This window comes from Gorilla gorilla, chromosome 13, assembly GCF_029281585.2.
Source record: "Gorilla gorilla gorilla isolate KB3781 chromosome 13, NHGRI_mGorGor1-v2.1_pri, whole genome shotgun sequence".
In the NCBI taxonomy this organism is placed as follows: domain Eukaryota; kingdom Metazoa; phylum Chordata; class Mammalia; order Primates; family Hominidae; genus Gorilla; species Gorilla gorilla.
Window position 1 is genome coordinate 43,246,417 of NC_073237.2, and position 21,844 is coordinate 43,268,260.

Consider the following 21,844-nt stretch of genomic DNA (forward strand, 5'->3'; position numbering starts at 1 on the left):
GCTTTTAAACTTAGATTTTAGTTTAACTTTTCTGTCATTCTTAACTTTACTTTGAATAAAAAGAGCAAACTTTATAGTTTTTATCTGTGAAGTAGAGGTATACATAGTATACATAAATAGATACGCCAAACCTGTGTTATTAAAATTTCATGAAGATTTCAGTTAAAAAAAAACCATAAAAGACTTTGAGTGCAGGTGTAAAATAGGCAATGATGAAAAAAAATGAAAAACTTTTTAAACACATGTAGAGAGTGCATAAAGAAAACAAAAACAGAGATAGAAAGTAAAACTAGGGAATTTAGAAAATGGAAATTAGTATGTTCACTATTTAAGACCTATGCACAGAGCAAAGTCTTCAGAAAACCTAGAGGCCGAAGTTCAAGGTTATCCATCTCAAGTAGCCTAGCGATATTTGCAACATCCCAATGGCCCTGTCCTTTTCTTTACTGATGGCTGTGCTGGTGCTCAGCTACAAATCCATCTGTTCTCTGGGCTGTGATCTGCCTCAGACCCACAGCCTGCGTAATAGGAGGGCCTTGATACTCCTGGCACAAATGGGAAGAATCTCTCCTTTCTCCTGCCTGAAGGACAGACATGATTTCGGATTCCCCCAGGAGGAGTTTGATGGCAACCAGTTCCAGAAGGCTCAAGCCATCTCTGTCCTCCATGAGATGATCCAGCAGACCTTCAATCTCTTCAGCACAGAGGACTCATCTGCTGCTTGGGAACAGAGCCTCCTAGAAAAATTTTCCACTGAACTTTACCAGCAACTGAACGACCTGGAAGCCTGCGTGATACAGAAGGTTGGGGTGGAAGAGACTCCCCTGATGAATGAGGACTCCATCCTGGCTGTGAGGAAATACTTCCAAAGAATCACTCTTTATCTAACAGACAAGAAATACAGCCCTTGTGCCTGGGAGGTTGTCAGAGCAGAAATCATGAGATCCCTCTCTTTTTCAACAAACTTGCAAAAAAGATTAAGGAGGAAGGATTGAAAACTGGTTCAACATGGCAATGATCCTGATTGACTAATACATTATCTCACACTTTCATGAGTTCTTCCATTTCAAAGACTCACTTCTATAACCACCACGAGTTGAATCAAAATTTTGAAATGTTTTCAGCAGTGTAAAGAAGCATCGTGTATACCTGTGCAGGCACTAGTCCTTTACAGATGACCATTCTGATGTCTCTGTTCATCTTTTATTTAAATATTTATTTAATTATTTTTAAAATTTATGTAATATCATGAGTCGCTTTACATTGTGGTTAATGTAACAATATATGTTCTTCATATTTAGCCAATATATTAATTTCCTTTTTCATTAAATTTTTACTATACAAAATTTCTTGTGTTTGTTTATTCTTTACGATAAAATGCCAAGGCTGACTTTACAACCTGACTTAAAAATAGATGATTTAATTATGTTACCTATCATAATTTTATTCAAGTTATAAAAAAATATATTTTTCTGTACCTGGTTATATGTTGCCTTCAGGATATAAACGTGAACAGAAAATATACAGTCCCTGTTCTCTTGTATTTTTGATTTTTGTCAGGAAAGAAATCTAAAAACAATAATAATGCTGAATTAATATCAGTGATGCTAACTGCTGTAATGTGAGGAAGTAAAAAAACAATGAATTCCTCTTAGCAGAATGTAGATTGTGACATATCTGGAAATAAAAGCAGAGATATTCTCTGTAAACTGACTTCAACATGTAATTGAAAATGTACATTGCAAGTCAGATATGTGAATTTGCAGTTTCCAAGGAATACGATATCTGGAAGTTCATAACTGGCAACGGAAAGGCCGCAAATGAAGGCTGTCATGTGGGGAGCAAGTGGAGAGGGAAAAAAAGACTTAAACTGGATTCTGAGGACCTTCCACCATTAAAGTGTGGGAACAGAAGAGACACAAAGAAAACAGAGGTGGAATACCTTAACATTAGAAGGACAAGAGGGAATGGTGATAAAAGTGCATTTAGAAAATAAATGTGCTTAGAAAAGGAATCAGTAAACTTATGGAAAATGTGAATTAAAACTGAGCACTACAGCAAGAAAATAGATGGCAATGCAGAACTTACTGAGAGCTGGATTCACAGAATTAATCAGCAGAAGCCATATTGGGGTAGACAGAAGAGTGACTCGGAAAAGAAAAATCAAGTTAACACATACAGAAAATTGTGAGAAAACTGCCTTTGCAATGGTGGCAAGTAATAAGGTTGGACCCCCACAAAATGTGGATTATCTTTTATCTGCATAGTGTTTCCTTTTTGAAAATATATGTCACTGAATAAATTTCATAATTGTGATGCATTGGTGAATCATATTAATACATTTCATAATTTATATATTTAAAGCATAAAATGTAAAATTATTTACAATAGTAATTGATCATTATTTTGATTAATACTCTGTTAAATGTCAGTAAAAACTGACACATTTTTTCATAAAATAAAATCAAAAACTGGAAAAGATAATCTCTTTCTGAATACTTTAGGAATGGGGAAAGGATTCCCTCTTTAATAAATGGTGCTGGGAAAACTGGATAGCCATATGCAGAGAACTGAAACTGGACCCCTTCCTTACGCCTTATACAAAAATTAACGCAAGATGGATTAAACACTTAAATGTAAAACCCAAAACCATAAAAACCCTAGAAGAAAACGTAGGCAATAGCATTCAGGACATCAGCATGGGCAAAGATTTTATGATGAAATTGCCAAAAGCAACTGCAACCAAAGCTAAAATTGACAAATGGCATCTAATTAAAGAGCTTCTGCACAGCATAAGAAACTGTCAGTCATCATGGTGAACAGGCAACTTACAGAATGGGAGAAAATTTTTACAGCCTACCCAATTGACAGAGGTCTAATATCCAGAATGGACAAAGAACTTAAACAAATTCACAAAAAAAAAGCCCCATCGAAAAGTGGGCAAAGGACATGAACAGACACTTCTCAAAAGGAGACATTTATGTGGCCAATAAACATGAAAAAAGCTCAACATCACTGATCATTAGAGAAATGAAAATCAAAACTGCAATGAGATGCCATCTCATGTCACTCAGAATGGCGATTACTAAAAAGTCAGGAAACAACAGATGCTGGTGAAGCTGTGGAAAAATACGAAAGCTTTTACACTGTTGGTGGGAATGTAAATTACTTCAACCATTGTGGAAGACAGTGTGGTGATTCATCAAGGATTTAGAACCAGAAATACCATTTGACCCAGCAATCCTATTCCTGAGTATATACCCAAAGGAATACAAATCATTCTATTATAAAAATACATGCACGTGTATGTTTATTGCAACACTATTTACAATAGCAAAGACAGGAAACCAACCCAAATGCCCATCAATGATAGAATGGATGAAAAAAATTATGCTTCAATTTTTTTAATCCTACTGAAGCTGTAGGATTATTTGGGGGACAGAGACTATTATTCCTTACTTTAGGGAATAGTAAATTGTCTGATTCCTACCAACTGTGTGAATTGGAGAGTTTGAATTTCAGTATGTGACTCTGTATTTGACACCAGGCTATTTATTTTCTATTATAACAAAGAAGAGGGCAGATTACAGATGAAGTCATAAATAGTTAATATAGTGCCAGGCAAAGGATGATATTATGCTGCTCTTGCAACTTGAATCCCCAGATCTACATGCACCTTAAAAAACTAGAACCCCAGTGGTTTTAGCAGTAAACTAAATGGGCATTACTGATTTTCACTAAAAGCTGAATGGAAATTTTTGTCATTGTCTATTACAATCCCAAATATGGCCATGATGAAGAAAAATAGCTTCATTCTTGAACACCTTCCATTAGAAGAAAAAATGAGAAACTAGGAAAAACTCCACCTACTAAATAGCTGATTTGCTAAAACAGACCTCATTCCATTTAAGGACTCAGTATCTATAGGGCCGAGGCAAACTAACTTTGCCAGAGTTCAGGACCACTCTGAAAGTTAATTCTTTACATAATAATATTCAATATTTATAAATTTATGCATTTAGAACAAAGAAGGTCTTTTATATTTGGTAAGAATTGACTTGGATAGGAACTTCTGAAAACCTTTAGGGAATATGAACTTCAATGAAAAATGCCAAAAATGATTTAATTGATAATATTTTCTAAGTCACATATGTTTATTGGAATGATACTTCTTCTAAGGGTACAAAAATTAGTTCTCGTAGTGTAAACAAATCTGACATATTGCAAAAGTTTGTAACTCTCCAAGAACTCTATCCAACAAAATTTCATTGCTTAATATACATCTTTCTCGTTGGGTTTTCTTGTGTATGATATGAGAAGCACTGGTATTGAGTTCATGATGATAAACAAAATATTTGCAAGATCAACGTTACAAACCTACGGCAAATAGATGACTGTGATTGGAGGACCTTTTGTCAAATTTTTGCTGGATCTTAAAGTCTTACCACAATATGTGGCTTTAACCTGCCTACCTTGGTGCTGCCATTGACTATCTTACGGTTATTAGTTATGTTTGATCCTCATTTCTTCAGGATGTTTTGTAAACTTTGAGAATTCAATGCAAATAGCTTATATTATATGATTTATTTCTACTAAAGTTATTCAACACATCAGTACTTATGTCAAGTGCTGAAAGGAAAAAGTGTTGGCAATATCTGGATGAATACTGCAGCTAGTGAAGTTTACAAATTACTTTCTCATATAAAGCAAAATTCAACGCTTCATATACTATGAGAAAATTTTTTAAAAATTGATTCATATTTCTAGTAGTTTTGAATGATTAGGTAGGTAATTACATTCATATTAATGTGTATTATATAGATTTTTATTTTGCATGTGTAATTTGATACAACAAAATTTACATGAACAAATTACATTAAAAGTTATTCCACAAATATACTTATCTAATTAAACTTAGATTTTAATAGCTTTTAAACTTAGATTTTAGTTTAACTTTTCTGTCATTCTTAACTTACTTTGAATAAAAAGAGCAAACTTCATACTTTTTATCTGTGAAGTAGAGGTATATGTAGAATACCTAAATAGATATGCCAAATCTGTGTTATTAAAATTTCATGAATATTTCAATTAAAAAAATACCATAAAAGGCTTTGAGTGCAGGGGAAAAACAGGCAATGATGAAAAAAATGAAAAACGTCTTTAAACACATGGAGAGAGTACATAAAGAAAGCAAAAACAGAGATAGAAAGTAAAACTAGGGCATTTAGAAAATGGAAATTAGTATGTTCACTATTTAAGACCTATGCACAGAGCCAAGTCTCCAGAAAACCTAGAGGCCACGGTTCAAGGTTACCCATCTCAAGTAGCCTAGCGATATTTGCAACATCCCAATGGCCCTGTCCTTTTCTTTACTGATGGCCGTGCTGGTGCTCAGCTACAAATCCATCTGTTCTCTGGGCTGTGATCTGCCTCAGACCCACAGCCTGCGTAATAGGAGGGCCTTGATACTCCTGGCACAAATGGGAAGAATCTCTCCGTTCTCCTGCCTGAAGGACAGACATCAATTCAGATTCCCCGAGGAGGAGTTTGATGGCAACCAGTTCCAGAAGACTCAAGCCATCTCTGTCCTCCACGAGATGATCCAGCAGACCTTCAATCTCTTCAGCACAGAGGACTCATCTGCTGCTTGGGAACAGAGCCTCCTAGAAAAATTTTCCACTGAACTTTACCAGCAACTGAATGACCTGGAAGCCTGCGTGATACAGGAGGTTGGGGTGGAAGAGACTCCCCTGATGAATGAGGACTCCATCCTGGCTGTGAGGAAATACTTCCAAAGAATCACTCTTTATCTAACAGACAAGAAATACAGCCCTTGTGCCTGGGAGGTTGTCAGAGCAGAAATCATGAGATCCTTCTCTTTTTCAACAAACTTGCAAAAAGGATTAAGGAGGAAGGATTGAAAACTGCTTCAACATGGAAATGATCCTCATTGACTAATACATTATCTCACACTTTCATGAGTTCTTCCATTTCAAAGACTCACTTCTCCTATAACCACCACAAGTTGAATGAAAATTTTCAAATGTTTTCAGGAGTGTAAAGAAGCATCGTGTTTACCTGTGCAGGCACTAGTCCTTTACAGATGACCATTCTGATGTCTCTGTTCATCTATTTATTTAAATATTTATTTATTTAACTATTTTTAAGGTTTAAATCATTTTTTATGTAATATCATGTGTACCTTTACATTTTGGTTAATGTAACAATATATGTTCTTCATATTTAGTTAATATATTAACTTCCTTTTTCATTAAATTTTTACTATACAAAATTTCTTGTGTTTGTTTATTTTTTAAGATTAAATGCCAAGCCTGACTGTATAACCTGACTTAAAAATAGATGATTTAAGTAAGTTACCTATCATAATTTTATTCAAGTTATAGAAAAATATATTTTTCTATACCAGGTTATATGTTGCCTTCAGGATATAAACGTGAACATAAAAAGTACAATACTTCTTCTCTTGTATCTTTGATTTTTGTCAGGAAAGGTTTCTAAAAACAATAATAATGCTGAATTAATATCAGTTATACTAACTGCTGTAATGTGAGGAAGTAAAAAAAAACAATGAATTCCTCTTAGCAGGACATAGATTAAGAAATGTCTGCAAATAAAAGTAGAGATATTCTCTATAAACTGACTTTCAACATGTAATTGAAAATGTACATTGCAAGTCAGATATATGAGTTTGCAGTTTCCAAGGAATGCGATATCTGGAAGTTCATAACTGGCAATGGAAAGGCCAAAAATGAAGGCTGTCATGTGCGGAGCAAGCGGAGAGGGAAAAAAAGACTTAAACTGGATTCTGAGGAACTTCCGCTATTAAAGTGGGGGAACAGAAGACACACAAAGAAAAGAGAGGTGGAATACCTTAACATTAGAAGGACGAGAGAGAATGATGATAAAATGTATTTGAGGGAATGATGATAAATGGTGCTGGAAAAACTGGATAGCCATAGGCAGAAAATTGAAACTGGACCACTTCCTTACACCTTATACAAAAATTAACTCAAGATGGATTAAAGACTTAAATGTAAAACCCAAAACCATAAAAACCCTAGAAAAAATGTAGGACACAGGATGGGCAAAGATTTTATGAAGAAATCGCCAAAAGCAACTGCAACAAAAGCTAAAATTGACAAATGGCATCTAATTAGAGAACGTCTGCACAGCAAAAGAAACTATCCATCATCAGAGTGAACAGGCAACCCACAGAACGGGACAAAATTTTTGCAGCCTACCCAACTGACACAGGTCTAAAATCCAGAATGTACAAAAAACTTAAACAAATTTACAAAAACAAAAAGCCCCATTAAAAAGTGGGTGAAGGATATGAACAGACTCTTCTTAAAAGCAGACATTTATGCGGCCAATAATCATTTAAAAACTCAACACCACTGATCATTAGAGAAATGCAAATCAAAACCACAATGAAATGCCATCTCATGCCACTCAGAATGGCAATTATTAAAGAGTCAAAATCAACAGATGCTGGTGAAGCTGTGGAAAAATGGGAAATCTTTTACACTGTTGGTGGGAATGTAAATTACTTCAACCATTGTGGAAGACAGTGTGGCGATTCATCAAGGATCTAGAACCAGAAATACCATTTGACCCAGCAATCCCATTACTGAGTATATACCCAAAGGAATATAAATCGTTCTGTTATAAAATACATGCACGTGTATGTTTATTGCAGCACGGTTTATAATAGCAAACACACAAAACCAACCCAAATGCCCATCAATGATACACTGGATTAAAACAAATCGTGCTTAAAACCTAGGTGACGAGTTGATAGGTGAGGCAAACCACCATGGCACACGTATACCTATGAAACAAATCTGCACGTTCTGCACATGTATCCCGGAACTTACAGCAAAATTTAAAAAGAAAGAAAGTTGGTCAAAATCAGCTGAAAATACAACATGAACCAAGGAAATTCAGAGATCAGGAGATGGTTGTGTATAAATGAGGAAAAAAGGAGATTAATAATTATTAAGGAAATCCTCACACAAAATTTACACATCCGGTATAAATAACAATAACTTATTTTACATTGAAATTCCATTCTGCTTGTATATATTGTTTTTAGGCAGCGTAAAACAACAGGATTCTATCATGAATTCTAGAGAGGCTGAAAAATTGTCTCACCTCATTTCAAAGTCCTACTTACACTCAGTCAGGAATGGTGGCTTGTATAAATATCTGACAGAGGAGCAGCATCTAGATTGAAGGGCAGAATACACGTGTTGATGGTTAACTGATTCTGGCACCTGGCACATTTGTTTCCTGGCTCTCAGAACCCCAGAGTACACTCCCATATGAAGTTAGTCTCCTAAACTTAAGTGAAGTATACATCTTTGCTGGTTCTGAGAGCTGACACACTTTCCCGTTTCCTCCCTGCTTTTCTGTATCTCATTTTCCACTCCCATATCACACTAGTTTCCTTCCTCTTCCTCTAGAAATGCGCACTGTGCTCTCTTCTTCACTCATCATTAGCCTGCACTGCCTCTTCATACAGCTGTTTTCAGTTCTCTTGTGGGTTTTACCCATCACTTTCCCCTTAAGAGTACAAAATCACAAATTAAAGCAGAAGGTCAGTGAAAGTTCTAGGTTTTTCAGAAGCTCTTTTATAAAATACTCTTTTTCCTTTCTTATGATGAATATTTCTGTAAAAGACGGAATGTCGCTGTTACAATGACATAACAGTAGCTTAGCAAAAAAGGAAATAAAAGGCAGGTTCTTTTACTTTGAGACTCTTACAACATTTACAGGGAAAGAGAGCCCCCAACTGGTCAAAGTGCACCGAGACAGCAGCCAAGTCTGTGGAGAGCAGGTTATTAATGCAGAAGCAGGCCTCCTGGCAGGAGTTTTATCTTCATAGCTAAAAAGAGGCTCTTCCCAAGAAAGAACTGACCCCGCTACTGGAATTAGCCCATTTCCTTAACTTCTGTATCGTGGAGAGAGAAAATACTCCCAGCTTCAGGCATGACATGTCGTCTTGGGGCAAGGGACAGCTATGGGGAAAGACAAAGGGTCAGGATGTGTCCCTTTCCTCCAGCCTGCCCAGCCTCCCCGGGGCCTCCTAACTTATCCCTTCCTCTATGGATTGTGCTAGACTAGGAATTAGAACAGCTGGTCAATCTGGGTGTAGAACTTCAAGGGAATTTGACTTTTGGTCTCTCTATCAAGGTTGTGGTAGTTTTCATAGATGATATCCTGAAATATATTTTCCAAGTTGTTTGCTTTCTCCCTGTCTTTTTAAAGGATGCAAGTGATTCTTAGATTTGGCCTCTTTATACAATCCCCTATTTCTTGGAGCTTTTGTTCATTGCTCTTCATTCTTTTTTCTTTATTTTTGTCTGATTGTCTTATTTCAGAGAGCCAGTCTTCAAGTCCTGAGATTCTGTCCTCAGCTTGGTCTATTCTGCTGTTAATACTTGTGATTGCATTGTGAAATTCTTGTAGGATGTACATCTACTAGGTCTGTTAGGTTCTTTTTCATACTGGCTATTTTGTCTGTCAACTCCTCTATCCTTTGATCGTGATTCTTAGTTTCCTTGGTTTAGGTTTTATCATTTTCCTGAATCTCAATGAAATTCCTTTCTATCCTATTCTGAATTATATTTCTGTCATTTTAGCTAACCCATTATGGTTACGAACTCTTGTTGGAGAACTAGTGAGATTATTTGGAGGACATCAGATACTCTGTCCATTTCAGATACTGTAGTTCTTCCATTGGTTCTTTCTCATCTCTACATATGGGAGTGTAGCTTGAGTTCAATCAATAAATAGACTTCGGTTCTGGATGTGTTCTCAGGGCTGCAGCTTTGTGCAGGGTCTTTATTTGATGCTGACTTGTCTTTGGTTAATGAGGGTGTGTTAGTGAGACTTTTTAGTGTTGAAGGTTTGGGCATGACCTAGTAGGTGACTCTTAGGTGCAGTGGTCACTTGTCAGGCTCTTGCTCACTCATGTGGCTCCCCTATATTTCCTCACATTTGCAGCCGTGCTCCTTCTCAATGCTATGAAAGTGTGGGCTCCTCTCCCACTTGAGTGCCGACTGTAGTTTTTATCTTGGCACTCCCAGGCTGCACACAACAGCTCTGAGGTGATCCCAGGGTTAGTGTTTTCTCCCTGACTTGGAGGCATTAAAGGAAGAGAACTTAGTAGTAGTTGTAACTGAGGGTCTTTTGCTTGTCTCCAGTGCGCTCCACCACAGAGATGCAGGTGAGCAATCACTCAGTGCATTCAGCGTGGGATGGGGGTGTCTGTGCTGTGGGCCCAAGCGAGGGGTTCCCTGCCTGGTGATGTGAGGGGTGGGTGGTTGACCAATGGGAGACAGACTGGCCTCCTCTCTTGGGTTGACAGCAGCTTGTTGGAGGTATGCATAAGGCACTTGGGGTCTTGCTCCTTCATTAGTTCCAAGGTAGCTGGGGTAGTACCGCTGCAGAGGCAATGGTAGACAGGCTTTCTGTTGCCCCTGGGGTCGCCACCTACAAGAAATGTGAAGCCATGTTAATGGGAGTGTTTAGCCAGAGGAGTGGGGTGGCTGCACTGCTGGTGTAAGTATGGGACTTCACTTCTTGGGAAACAGGAGGTGGAAATCTTACCAGCAGGAGACTGTTCTCCTCACCATGTGGTAACTGCAGTGTGCTGGAAGTTTAGGTAACTGTGTCGTGCTGTAAACTTGTAAATAAAGAGCTTCAGACTCTTTGTCTCTTCCCCAGACCCCAGGCAGCAGGGATAAAACTGCTGCTGTGGCAGTGGCAGAGGTAGGATGGCTCTGGGAGTCTCTCCCCAGGGAAACTCTAGTCAACTACCAGTGGATATGCTCAGCCGTGGGTAGGGTGACTGTTTTGCAGTCATGGGCTGGGGGCCCTGCCTCCTGAAGAATAGGGATGGGGATTCTCAGCGAAGAGGGGCTGGACTCCTCTTCGTATAGTGGCTATGATGTGCTGGAGGTGCCAGTGTAGTGACTAGGCCCTTTGTTCCTTCCCCAGCCGGAGGGATGCTGGGGCTGTCCCACTGTAACAGTAGTGGTGGATGGGTTCTGGGTTGACTGTGGGATTTCTTCCTTGGAGAAATGCTGGACTGCCTGATTGAGGAGATGAGGCAGGGGAAGGGTGCCTGTGCTAGAGTCTCTGGTCAGGTGGCTCTGCCCACAGAGGAGAGGTGACAACCAGGAACTGCGTGGAGAACAGTGTGGCCACTCTTCTGTGAGGCAGTTGCTCTGTTTTGGGAATCTGGAGCAGCCGCTGTTCCCTACAGACTCCCCAGAGCCTGGAGACAGCAAGGGCAAGAGCTGTGAGATAGCAAAGACGGCAACCCACCATTTTCACTGGGATCTCTGTTCCAGGGAATTGCAGAGCTCCTATTGGCTCAATAGCCCCAGCTGGTAGCTGCAGACCTAGGCCTGGCAGACCCACCCAGTGAAGAGATAGGGGATCAGGGACCCACATAACCCACAGCCTGGCCACTTTTCCATAGGGCTGCTGCAATATGCTGGGGGTCCAATCCAGACCATAGTCACCTCACATTTTTCAGTACCTGAAGATATCAACAGTGAAGGCTATGAAACAGTGAAGATGGGGCCTGCCCCTCCCCCTGGGAACTCTGTTCCAAAGAGGTACAACCTGTTGTCTCCTGCAACATACATGCAGGAGGTGGCTGGAGACCCTGGTGGGGATATCCCGCCCACTGAGGAGAAGCAGCATCAAGGAATCAGGTGAAGAAACAGTCTGGCCACTTTTTGGTAGAGCAGCTGTGCTGTGCTGGGGGTCTGCTACCACCACCAGCACAAAAGAATGGCATTTGCAAGAATGGCTAAGGCTGCTAAACAGCATCAATGGCAACCTACCCTTCCCTTTGGGAGTGCCATCCCAGGGATATTTGAAACTGCTGTCCACCAGAAAACAGTGGTGGAGGTGACTGGAGACCCCAGTGGGGAGATTCCACCCAGTGAAAAGAAACAGGATTTGGGATCGACATGAATAAGCAGTCTGACTGCTTCTCTGTAGAACTGCTGGGCTGTGCTGGGTGGCTGCTCCAGTTCCTAGCTGCCTTGGACTCCCTAGAACCCAAAGGCTCCAATAGCTAAGGCTGTGAAATAGCAAAGATGGCAGCCCACCCCCTGCCGCTGGGGGCTCCTTGTCAGGGAGGTATGAGGCGGCTACCAGTTGCTGGCTGGATTCCCAAGCCAGTGGGTCTTACCCTGAGACAGGCCATGGAAGGTGGGCCTGCCGCTTGTCACTGCCCAACGCCCTGGATGAAACCCCTTTCCTACGGGTATGTGCAGGGGTCTAGCCTCCTGCTTGGCTGGAGTTATAGCTTCTTTTGTGGGGAGGCCTGGGTATCTAAGGCTCCAGGGTACCCATGCATGCGAGAGCGGCTGCTCTGCTGAAACCCTACGTAGCCCTGCATGTCAGACTAAACGCCCTGGTAGAGTGGGCTCACTAGGAGATCTCCTGACCTGAGGATTGCAAAGATCTGTGGGAGAAGCGTGGGTCCCCAGGGCTGCTCACTTACTCACCACTTTCCTGGGCAGGAGAGGCTCCCCTGGCTCTGTTTCACTCCTGGATGGGTATTCTTCCTGCCTTACTTTGCTCTGTTCTCCATGGGTCAAGCTGTCGTCTTGAGTCTCAATGTGTGTACCTGGTTGTTTCAGTTGAAGGTGCTGTATTTACTTGCCCCTTCCATTTCTCTCCATGAGAGTGGCACACACTAGCAGGTTCCAGTCGGCCATCTTGGCCAACACTGAAAACTATTTGTTTCCAACTATAAGCCATGCATAAAAAGAATGCCTTGAGAGAACCTGGAGTCCAGGGTTCATCCAGATGCCAGCTCAGCTAGGCCAGCAGCACCCTCATTTCCCAATGGTCCTACTGCTTCTTCTACTGGTGGCCCTGCTGCTTTGCCACTGTGGCCCTGTTGGATCTCTGGGCTTTGACCTGCCTCAGAACCATGGCCTACTTAGCAGGAACACCTTGGCACTTCTGGGCCAAATGCAGAGAATCTCCACTTTCTTGTGTCTCAAGGACAGAAGAGACTTCAGGTTCCTCCTGGAGATGTGGATGGCAGCCATTTGCAGAAGGCACAGGCCGTGTCTGTCCTCCATGAGATGCTTCAGCAGATCTTCAGCCTCTTCCCCACAGAGCGCTCCTCTGTTGCCTGGAACATGACCCTCCTGGACCAGCTCCACACTGGATTTCATCAGCAGCTAGAATGCCCGGAGTCTTGCTTAGGGCAGGCAACAGGAGAGGAAGAATCTGTGGGGGTGATTGGGGCCCTACACTGGCCTTGAGGAGGTACTTCCAGGGAATCCATGGGAATCCAGAGAATCTACCTGAAAGAGAAGAAATACAGTGGCTGTGCTTGGGAGGTTGTCAGAGTGGAATCGTGAAATCCTTCTCTTCATCAACAAACTTGCAAGGACTGAGAAGTAAGGATGAAGACCTGGGGTCTGCTTTAGTCTTTCTTATTTTCTTCCTCTTCCTTGCTATGTGTTTATTTCTTCTTTTTCTACTTCCTTAACTTGTAAAGTTAGTTCATTGGTTTGAGGTCTTTCTTCTTTTTTAATATAAGCTTTTACAGCTTTCATTTTCCCCTTTAGCTCTGTTTTCACTGCATCACATACGTCTTGGTATGTTGTGTTTTCATTTTCATCTGTCTCAAGATATTTTCTAAGTTCCCTTCTGGTCATTTTTTTTTTTTTTTTTACTATACTTTAAGTTTCAGGGTAAATGTGCTCAACATGCAAGTTTGTTACATAGGTATACATGTGCCATGTTGGTTTGCTGTACCCATTAACTGGTCATTTACATTAGGTATTTCTCCTCTTACATGTTTATCACATTTAGACATACATTTGTTTTCTTTTTGTGCCCATAAATTAAGATGAAAAATCAGACCACTTTTACCTTCTAGGAAAAGTGAAGTGAGAAATATAAATATATTTGCTGTTGTGAATGCCACATAGAACAATTGTATAGTCCATTTAAAAATTATATTTGTATTCTTTCATTGACACTAACCTGAATGTGAAAATGAAAGAAATCAAAGTATAGAAAAACCAATTTTCACAGTAAAATACAACATAAACAATGAATATGCAAAAATTCCCAATACAATCTCAAGTGAACAAAGAAAAAATACTCTCTCCCCCAGTGTTTCAAAGACTAAGAATAATAACTTGGGCAAATTGCCCTGTATTCTCAGGGTCTGATACAAAAGATGAGCCCAAAATTCAATAAAAATGTGTTGACTGGATCAACTACTAAATCAATGTACAAAATATACATTTCTGAAATGAAAGCCCTCTATTATGGAAACCCCTGTGCACATTTCACAATGTAGAATATTTTAATTGTTCAATGATATAAAGAATTTAAATGAATTATTTAAAATAATGAATAATAATATGTGTTTGGTTATTTTCTAAAATTGATCCATTTCATAATCTCTACCTTTATGTAAACCGGCTCATTTTCTACCAGTGTCATCAAAAGACTATCACATGATTTAAAGCTGAAATTTATAAATGATGGAAAAATGATGTCACAAGTCTTCACAGTTCACATACACATTCTCGGGATTTGATCCACGGAAGGAAAGATTTAGGATTATTTGCGGGAGAGAGGCTATTATTCCATACTTTTGGGAAGAGTAAATTGTCTGACTCCTATAAACTGTGTGAATTGGAGAGTTTGAATTTAGATATGTGACTCTGTATTTGACACCAGGCTAGTTATTTTCTATTATAACAAAGTAGAGGACAGATTAGAGATGAAGTCATAAATAGTTAATATAGTGCTAGGCAAAGGATGATATTATGCTGCTCTTGCAACTTGAATCCCCAGATCTACATGCACTTTAAAATAACTAGAATCCCAGTGGTTTTAGCAGTAAACTAAATGGGCATTACTGACTCTCAGTAAACACTGAATGGAAATTTTTGTCATTATCTATTACAATCCCAGCAAATATGGCCATGAGGAAGCAAAATAGCTTCATTCTTGAACACTTTCCATTAGAAGAAAAAATGAGAAACTAGTAAAAACTCTACTTACTAAATAGCTGATTTGCTAAAGCAGACCTCATTCCATTTAAGGGTTCAGTACCTATAGGGCCTACTTACGCAAAAAAAAAAACTTCTTATGCAAAAAAAAAACTTCTGATGCAAAAAAAAAAAAAGTAGAGCCAGAGTTCAGGACCACTCTGAAAGTTAATTCTTTGCATGATAATATTTTCTAAGTCACATATGTCTATGTGATACTTCTTCTAATGGTTCTCGTAGTATAAACAAACCTAATATATTACAATAGTTTGTGATTCTCTAACAACTCTGTCCAACAAAATTTCATTGCTTAATATACATCCTTCTCATTGGATTTTCTAGTGTATCACATGAGAAGCACTGATATTGAGTTCATGAAGATAAACAAAATATTAGCAAGATCAGTGTTACAAACCTATGGCAAATAGATGACTGTGATTGGAGGACTTTCTGTCCATTTTTGCTTGATCTTAAAGTCTTATCATAATATGTGACTTTAACCTGCATATTTTTGGGCTGCCATTGACTATCTTATGATTATTGCTTATGTTTGATCCTCAGTTCTTCAGGATGTTTTGTAGACTTAGAGAATTCAATGCAAATAGCTTATATTATATCATTTATTTCAAGTAAAGTTATTCAACACATCAATATTTATGTCAAGTGCTGAAAAGAAAAAAGGTTGGCAATATCTGGATGAATACTGCGGCTAGTGAAATTTACAAATTATTTTCTCATACTAAGCAAAATTCAAAGCTTCATACAGTATGAGAAAAAATTTTAAAAATTATTGATTCATATTTTTAGCAGTTTTGAATGATTATGTAATTACATTAATATTATTAATATGTATTTATGTAGATTTTTATTTTGCATATGTAATTTGATACAAAATTTACATGAACGAATTACATTAAAAGTTATTCCACAAATATACTTATCAAATTAAATTAAATGTCAATAACTTTTAAACTTAGATTTTAGTTTAACTTTTCTGTCATTCTTAACTTTACATTGACTAAAAAGAGCAAACTTTATAGTTTTTATCTGTGAAGTAGAGGTATTCATAGTATACATAAATGGATATGCCAAATCTGTGTTATTAAAATTTCATGAAGATTTCAATTAGAAAAAAAACCATAAAAGGCTTTCAGTGCAGAGGAAAAATAGTTAATGATGAAAAAAAATGAAAAACATCTGTAAACACATGTAGAGAGTGCATAAAGAAAGCAAAAACAGAGATAGAAAGTAAAACTAGGGCATTTAGAAAATGGAAATTAGTATGTTCACTATTTAAGACCTATGCACAGAGCCAAGTCTTCAGAAAACCTAGAGGCCAAGGTTCAAGGTTACCCATCTCAAGTAGCCTAGCAACATTTGCAACATCCCAATGGCCCTGTCCTTTTCTTTACTGATGGCCGTGCTGGTGCTCAGCTACAAATCCATCTGTTCTCTAGGCTGTGATCTGCCTCAGACCCACAGCCTGGGTAATAGGAGGGCCTTGATACTCCTGGCACAAATGGGAAGAATCTCTCCTTTCTCCTGCCTGAAGGACAGACATGATTTCAGATTCCCCCAGGAGGAGTTTGATGGCAACCAGTTCCAGAAGGCTCAAGCCATCTCTGTCCTCCACGAGATGATCCAGCAGACCTTCAATCTCTTCAGCACAGAGGACTCATCTGCTGCTTGGGATGAGATCCTCCTAAAGAAATTCTACATTGAACTTTTCCAGCAACTGAATGACCTGGAAGCCTGTATGACACAGGAGGTTGGGGTAGAAGAGACTACCCTGATGAATGAGGACTCCATCCTGGCTGTGAGGAAATACTTCCAAAGAATCACTCTTTATCTGATGGAGAGGAAATACAGCTCTTGTGCCTGGGAGGTTGTCAGAGCAGAAATCATGAGATCCTTCTCTTTTTCAACAAACTTGCAAAAAGGATTAAGGAGGAAGGATTGAAAACTGGTTCAACATGGAAATGATCCTTATTGACTAATACATCATCTCACACTTTCATGAGTTCTTCCATTTCAAAGACTCACTTCTATAACCACCACAAGTTGAATCAAAATTTTCAAATGTTTTCAGGAGTGTAAAGAAGCATTGTGTTTACCTGTGCAGGCACTAGTCCTTTACAGATGACCATTCTGATGTCTCTGTTCAGCTATTTATTTAAACATTTATTTATTTAACTATTTTTGAGATTTAAATTATTTTTTATGTAATATCATGAGTACCTTTACATTGTGGTTAATGTAACAATATATGTTCTTCATATTTAGCCAATATATTAGCTTCCTTTTTCATTAAATTTTTATTATACAAAATTTCTTGTGTTTGTTTATTTTTTAAGTTTAAATGACAAGCCTGACGGTATAACCTGACTTAAAGATGGATGATTTAAGTAAGTTACCTATCATAATTTTATTCAAGTTATAGAAAAATGTATTTTTCTATACCAGGTTATATGTTGCCTTCAGGAGATAAACGTGAACATGAAAAATACAGTTCTTGTTCTCTTGTATCTTTGATTTTTGCTAGGAAAGGTTTCTAAAAACAATAATAATGCTGAATTAATATCAGTTATGCTAACTGCTGTAATGTGAGGAAGTAAAAAATAAAAACAATGAATTCCTCTTAGCAGAACATAGTTTAAGACATGTCTGGAAATCAAAGTAGAGGTATTCTCTATAAACTGACTTTCAACATGTAATTGAAAATGTACATTGCAAGTCAGATATATGAGTTTGCAGTTTCCAAGGAATACGATATCTGGAAGTTCATAACTGGCAATGGAAAGGCCTAAAATGAAGGCTGTCATGTGGGGAGCAAGCAGAGAGGGAAAAAAAGACTTAAACTGGATTCTGAGGAACTTCCACTATTAAAGTGTGGGAACAGAAGAGACACAAAGAAAACAGAGGTGGAATACCTTAACATTAGAAGGACGAGAGAGAATGACGATAAAAGTGTATTTAGAAAATAAATGTGCTTAGAAAAAGAATCAATAGACTTATGGAAAATGTGAATTAAAACTGAGCACTATAGCAAGAAAATAGAGGGCAATGCAGAGCTTACTGAGAGCTGGATTGACAGAATTAATCAGCAGAAGCCATATTGCGGTAAGTAGAAGAGTGAATCAAAAAAGAAAAATCAAGATAACACATATAGAAAATTGTGAGAGATCTGCCTTTGCAATGGAGGGAAGTAATAAGCTGGAACCCGCAAAACTGGGGATTACCTTTTATCTGCATAGTGTTTCCTTTTTGAAAATACATGTCAATGAATAAATTTCATAAATGTGATGCACTGGTAAATCATATAAATACATTTAATATTTTATATATTTAAAGCATAAAATATAAAATTATTTACAATAGTAATTGATCATTATTTTGATTAATACTCCGTTAAATGTCAGTAAAAACTGACACATTTCTTTCATAAAATAAAATCGGAAACTGGAAAACAGAATCTCTTTCTCAATACTTTAGGAATGGGGAAGGGATTCCTTATTTAATAAATGGTGCTGGGAAAACTGGATAGCCATATGCAGAGAACTGAAACTGGACCCCTTCCTTACACCTTATACAAAAATTAACTCAAGATTGACTAAACACTTAAATGTAAATCCCAAAACCATAAAAACCCTAGAGGAAAATGTAGGCAATAGCATTCAGGACATCAGCATGGGCAAAGATTTTATGATGAAATTGCCAAAAGCAACTGCAACCAAAGCTAAAATTGACAAATGGCATCTAATTAAAGAGCTTCTGCACAGCAAAAGAAACTATCAATCATCAGGGCGAACAGGCAACTTACAGAATGGGAGAAAATTTTTGCAGTCTACCCAATTGACAGAGGTCTAATATCCAGAATGGACAAAGAACTTAAACAAATTTACAAAAAAAAAAAAAAGCCCCATAGAAAAGTGGGCAAAGGACATGAACAGACACTTCTCAAAAGGAGACATTTATGCGGCCAATAAACATGAAAAAAGCTCAACATCACTGATCATTAGAGAAATGCAAATCAAAACTGCAATGAGATACCATCTCATGCCACTCAGAATGGCGATTACTAAAAAGTCAGGAAACAACAGATGCTGGTGAAGCTGTGGAAAAATACGAAAGCTTTTACACTGTTGGTGGGAATGTAAATTACTTCAACCATTGTGGAAGACAGCGTGGCGATTCATCAAGGATCTGGAACCAGAAATACCATTTGACCAAGCAATCCCATTCCTAAGTATATACCGAAAGCAATATAAATCATTCTATTATAAAAATACATGCAGGTGTATGTTTATTGCAACACTATTTACAATAGCAAAGACAGGAAACCAACCCAAATGCCCATCAGTGACAGACTGGATTAAAAAAAAATTTGTGCTTAAAACTTAGGTGACGAGTTGATAGGTGCAGCAAACCACCATGGCACACATATACCCAGGTAACAAATCTTCACGGTCTGCACATGTATTCCGGAACTTAAAGCAAAATCAAAAAAAAAGAAAGAGAGAGAGAGAAAGAGAAAGAAAGAAAAGAAAGAAAGAAAGAAAGAAAGAAAGAAAGAAAGAAAGAAAAGAGAGAAAGAAAGAAAAAGGAGAGAAAGAAAGACAAAGGAAGGAAGGAAGGAAAGAAAAGAAAGAAAGACAGACAAAGAAAGGAAGGAGAGAGAGAGAAAGTTGGTCAAAATCAGCTGAAAATACAACATGAACCAAGGAAATTCAGATAGCAGGAGATAGTTGTGTATAATTGAGGAAAAAAGGAGATTAATAATTATTAAGGAAATCCTCACACAAAATTTACACATCCAGTATAAATAACAATAACTTATTTTACATTGAAATTCCATTCTGCTTGCATATATTTTTTTAGGCAGCCTAAAACAACAGAATTCTGTCATAAATTCTAGAGAGGCTGAAAAATTGTCTCACCTCATTTCAAAGTCCTACTTACACTCAGTCAGGAATGGTGGCTTGTATAAATACCTGACAGAGGAGCAGCATCTAGATTGAAGTGCAGAATACACGTGTTGATGGGTAACTGATTCTGGCACCTGGCACATTTGTTTCCTGGCTCTCAGAATCCCAGAGTACACTCCCATATGAAGTTAGTCTCCTAAACTTAAGTAAAATATACATCTTTGCTGGTTCTGAGACCTGACACACTTTCCCCTTTCCTCCCTGCTTTTCTGTGTCCCGTTTTTCACTCCCATATCACATTAGTTTCCTTCCTCTTCCTCTAGAAATGCGCACTGTGCTCTTTTCTTCACTCATCATTAGCCTGCACTGCCTCTTCATACAGCTGTTTGCAGTTCTCTTGTGGGTTTTACCCATCACTTTCCCCTTAAGAGTACAAAATCACAAATTAAAGCAGAAGTTCAGTGAAAGTTCTACGTTTTTCAGAAGCTCTTTTATAAAATACTCTTTTTCCTTTCTTATGATGAATATTTCTGTAAAAGAGGGAATGTCGCTGTTACAATGACATAACAGTAGCTTAGCAAAAAAGGAAATAAAAGGCAGGTTCCATTTTACTTTGAGACTATTACAACATTTACAGGGAAAGAGTGCCCCCAACTGGTCAAAATGCACCAAGACAGCAGCCAAGTCTGTGGAGAGCAGGCTGTGAATGCAGAAGTAGGCCTGCTGGCAGGAGATTTATCTTCATAGCTAAAAAGAGGCTCTTCCCAAGAAAGAACTATCACAGTACTGGAATTAGCCTATTTCCTTAACTTTTGTATCTTAGACAGAGAAAATACTCCCAGCTTCAGGCATGACATGTCGTCTTGGGGCAAGGGACAGCTATGGGGAAAGAGAAAGGGTCAGGATATGTCCCTTTCCTCCAGCCTGCCCAGCCTCCCCGGGGCCTCCTAACTTATCCCTTCCTCTGTGGATTGTGCTAGACTAGGAATTAGAACAGCTGGTCAATCTGGGTGTAGAACTTCAAGGGAATTTGACTTTTGGTCTCTCTATCAAGGTTGTGGTAGTTTTCATAGATGATATCCTGAAATACATTTTCCAAGTTGTTTGTTTTCTCCCTATCTCTTTGAAGGATGCAAGTGATTCCTAGATTTGGCCTCTTTATACCATCCCCTTTTTCTTGGAGGTTTTGTTCATTGCTCTTCACTCTTTTTTCTTTATTTTTGTCTGACTGTCTGATTTCAGAGAGCCAGTCTTCAAGTCCTGAGATTCTGTCCTCAGCTTGGTCTATTCTGCTGTTAATACTTGTGATTGCATTGTGAAATTCTTGTAGTGTGTACATCTACTAGGTCCGTTAGGTTCTTTTTCATACTGGCTATTTTGTCTGTCAGCTCCTCTATCCTTTGATTGTGATTCTTAGTTTCCTTGGTTTAGGTTTTACCGTTTTCCTGAATCTCAGTGAAATTCCTTTCTATCCTATTCTGAATTATATTTCTGTCATTTTAGCTAACTCATTTTGGTTAAGAACCCTTGCTGGAGAACTAGTGAGATTATTTGGAGGACATAAGATGCTCTGTCCGTTTGAGTTACTGTAGTTCTTGCATTGGTTCTTCCTCATCTCTGCATATGGGAGTGTAGCTTGAGTTCAATCAATAAATTGACTTTGGTTCTGGCTGTGTTCTCAGGGCTGCAGCTTTGTGCAGGGTCTTTATTTGTAGCTGACTTGTCTTTGGTTTAATGAGGGTATGTTAGTGAGATTTTTTAGTGTTGAAGCTTTGGGCATGACCTAGTAGGTGACTCTTAGGTGCAGTGGTCAGTTGTCAGGATTTTGCTCAGTCATGTGGC

The 21,844-nt window shown here is 38.4% G+C and overlaps 3 protein-coding genes and 1 pseudogene across 3 annotated transcripts; all 4 read left to right on the forward strand.

Annotated features, from left to right (window-relative positions):
• The first annotated feature begins 369 nt into the window (after window positions 1-369).
• On the forward strand, window positions 370-1,342 carry LOC115935827 (interferon alpha-4). Its single transcript, XM_031014710.3, has one exon. It carries the CDS (start codon window positions 426-428, stop codon window positions 993-995), a length of 570 nt encoding a protein of 189 aa, XP_030870570.1. The 5' UTR covers window positions 370-425; the 3' UTR covers window positions 996-1,342.
• A 4,009-nt stretch (window positions 1,343-5,351) lies between these two features.
• LOC115935832 (interferon alpha-7) lies at window positions 5,352-5,921 on the forward strand. Its single transcript, XM_031014721.3, has one exon. It carries the CDS (start codon window positions 5,352-5,354, stop codon window positions 5,919-5,921), a length of 570 nt encoding a protein of 189 aa, XP_030870581.1.
• Window positions 5,922-12,897: 6,976 nt separating this feature from the next.
• Window positions 12,898-13,504, forward strand: LOC129524476 (interferon omega-1-like; annotated as a pseudogene).
• Window positions 13,505-16,467: 2,963 nt separating this feature from the next.
• LOC115935831 (interferon alpha-10-like) lies at window positions 16,468-17,037 on the forward strand. The gene has a single exon (XM_031014720.3). The coding sequence runs from the start codon at window positions 16,468-16,470 to the stop codon at window positions 17,035-17,037; it is 570 nt and encodes a 189-aa protein (XP_030870580.3).
• The last annotated feature ends 4,807 nt before the right edge of the window (window positions 17,038-21,844 follow it).

What these genes read in the sequence shown, in the direction of transcription:
- LOC115935827 (XM_031014710.3), top strand. Translation starts at nt 426, where the DNA reads ATGGCCCTGTCCTTTTCTTTACTGATGGCTGTGCTGGTGCTCAGCTAC.
- LOC115935832 (XM_031014721.3), top strand. Translation starts at nt 5,352, where the DNA reads ATGGCCCTGTCCTTTTCTTTACTGATGGCCGTGCTGGTGCTCAGCTAC.
- LOC115935831 (XM_031014720.3), top strand. Translation starts at nt 16,468, where the DNA reads ATGGCCCTGTCCTTTTCTTTACTGATGGCCGTGCTGGTGCTCAGCTAC.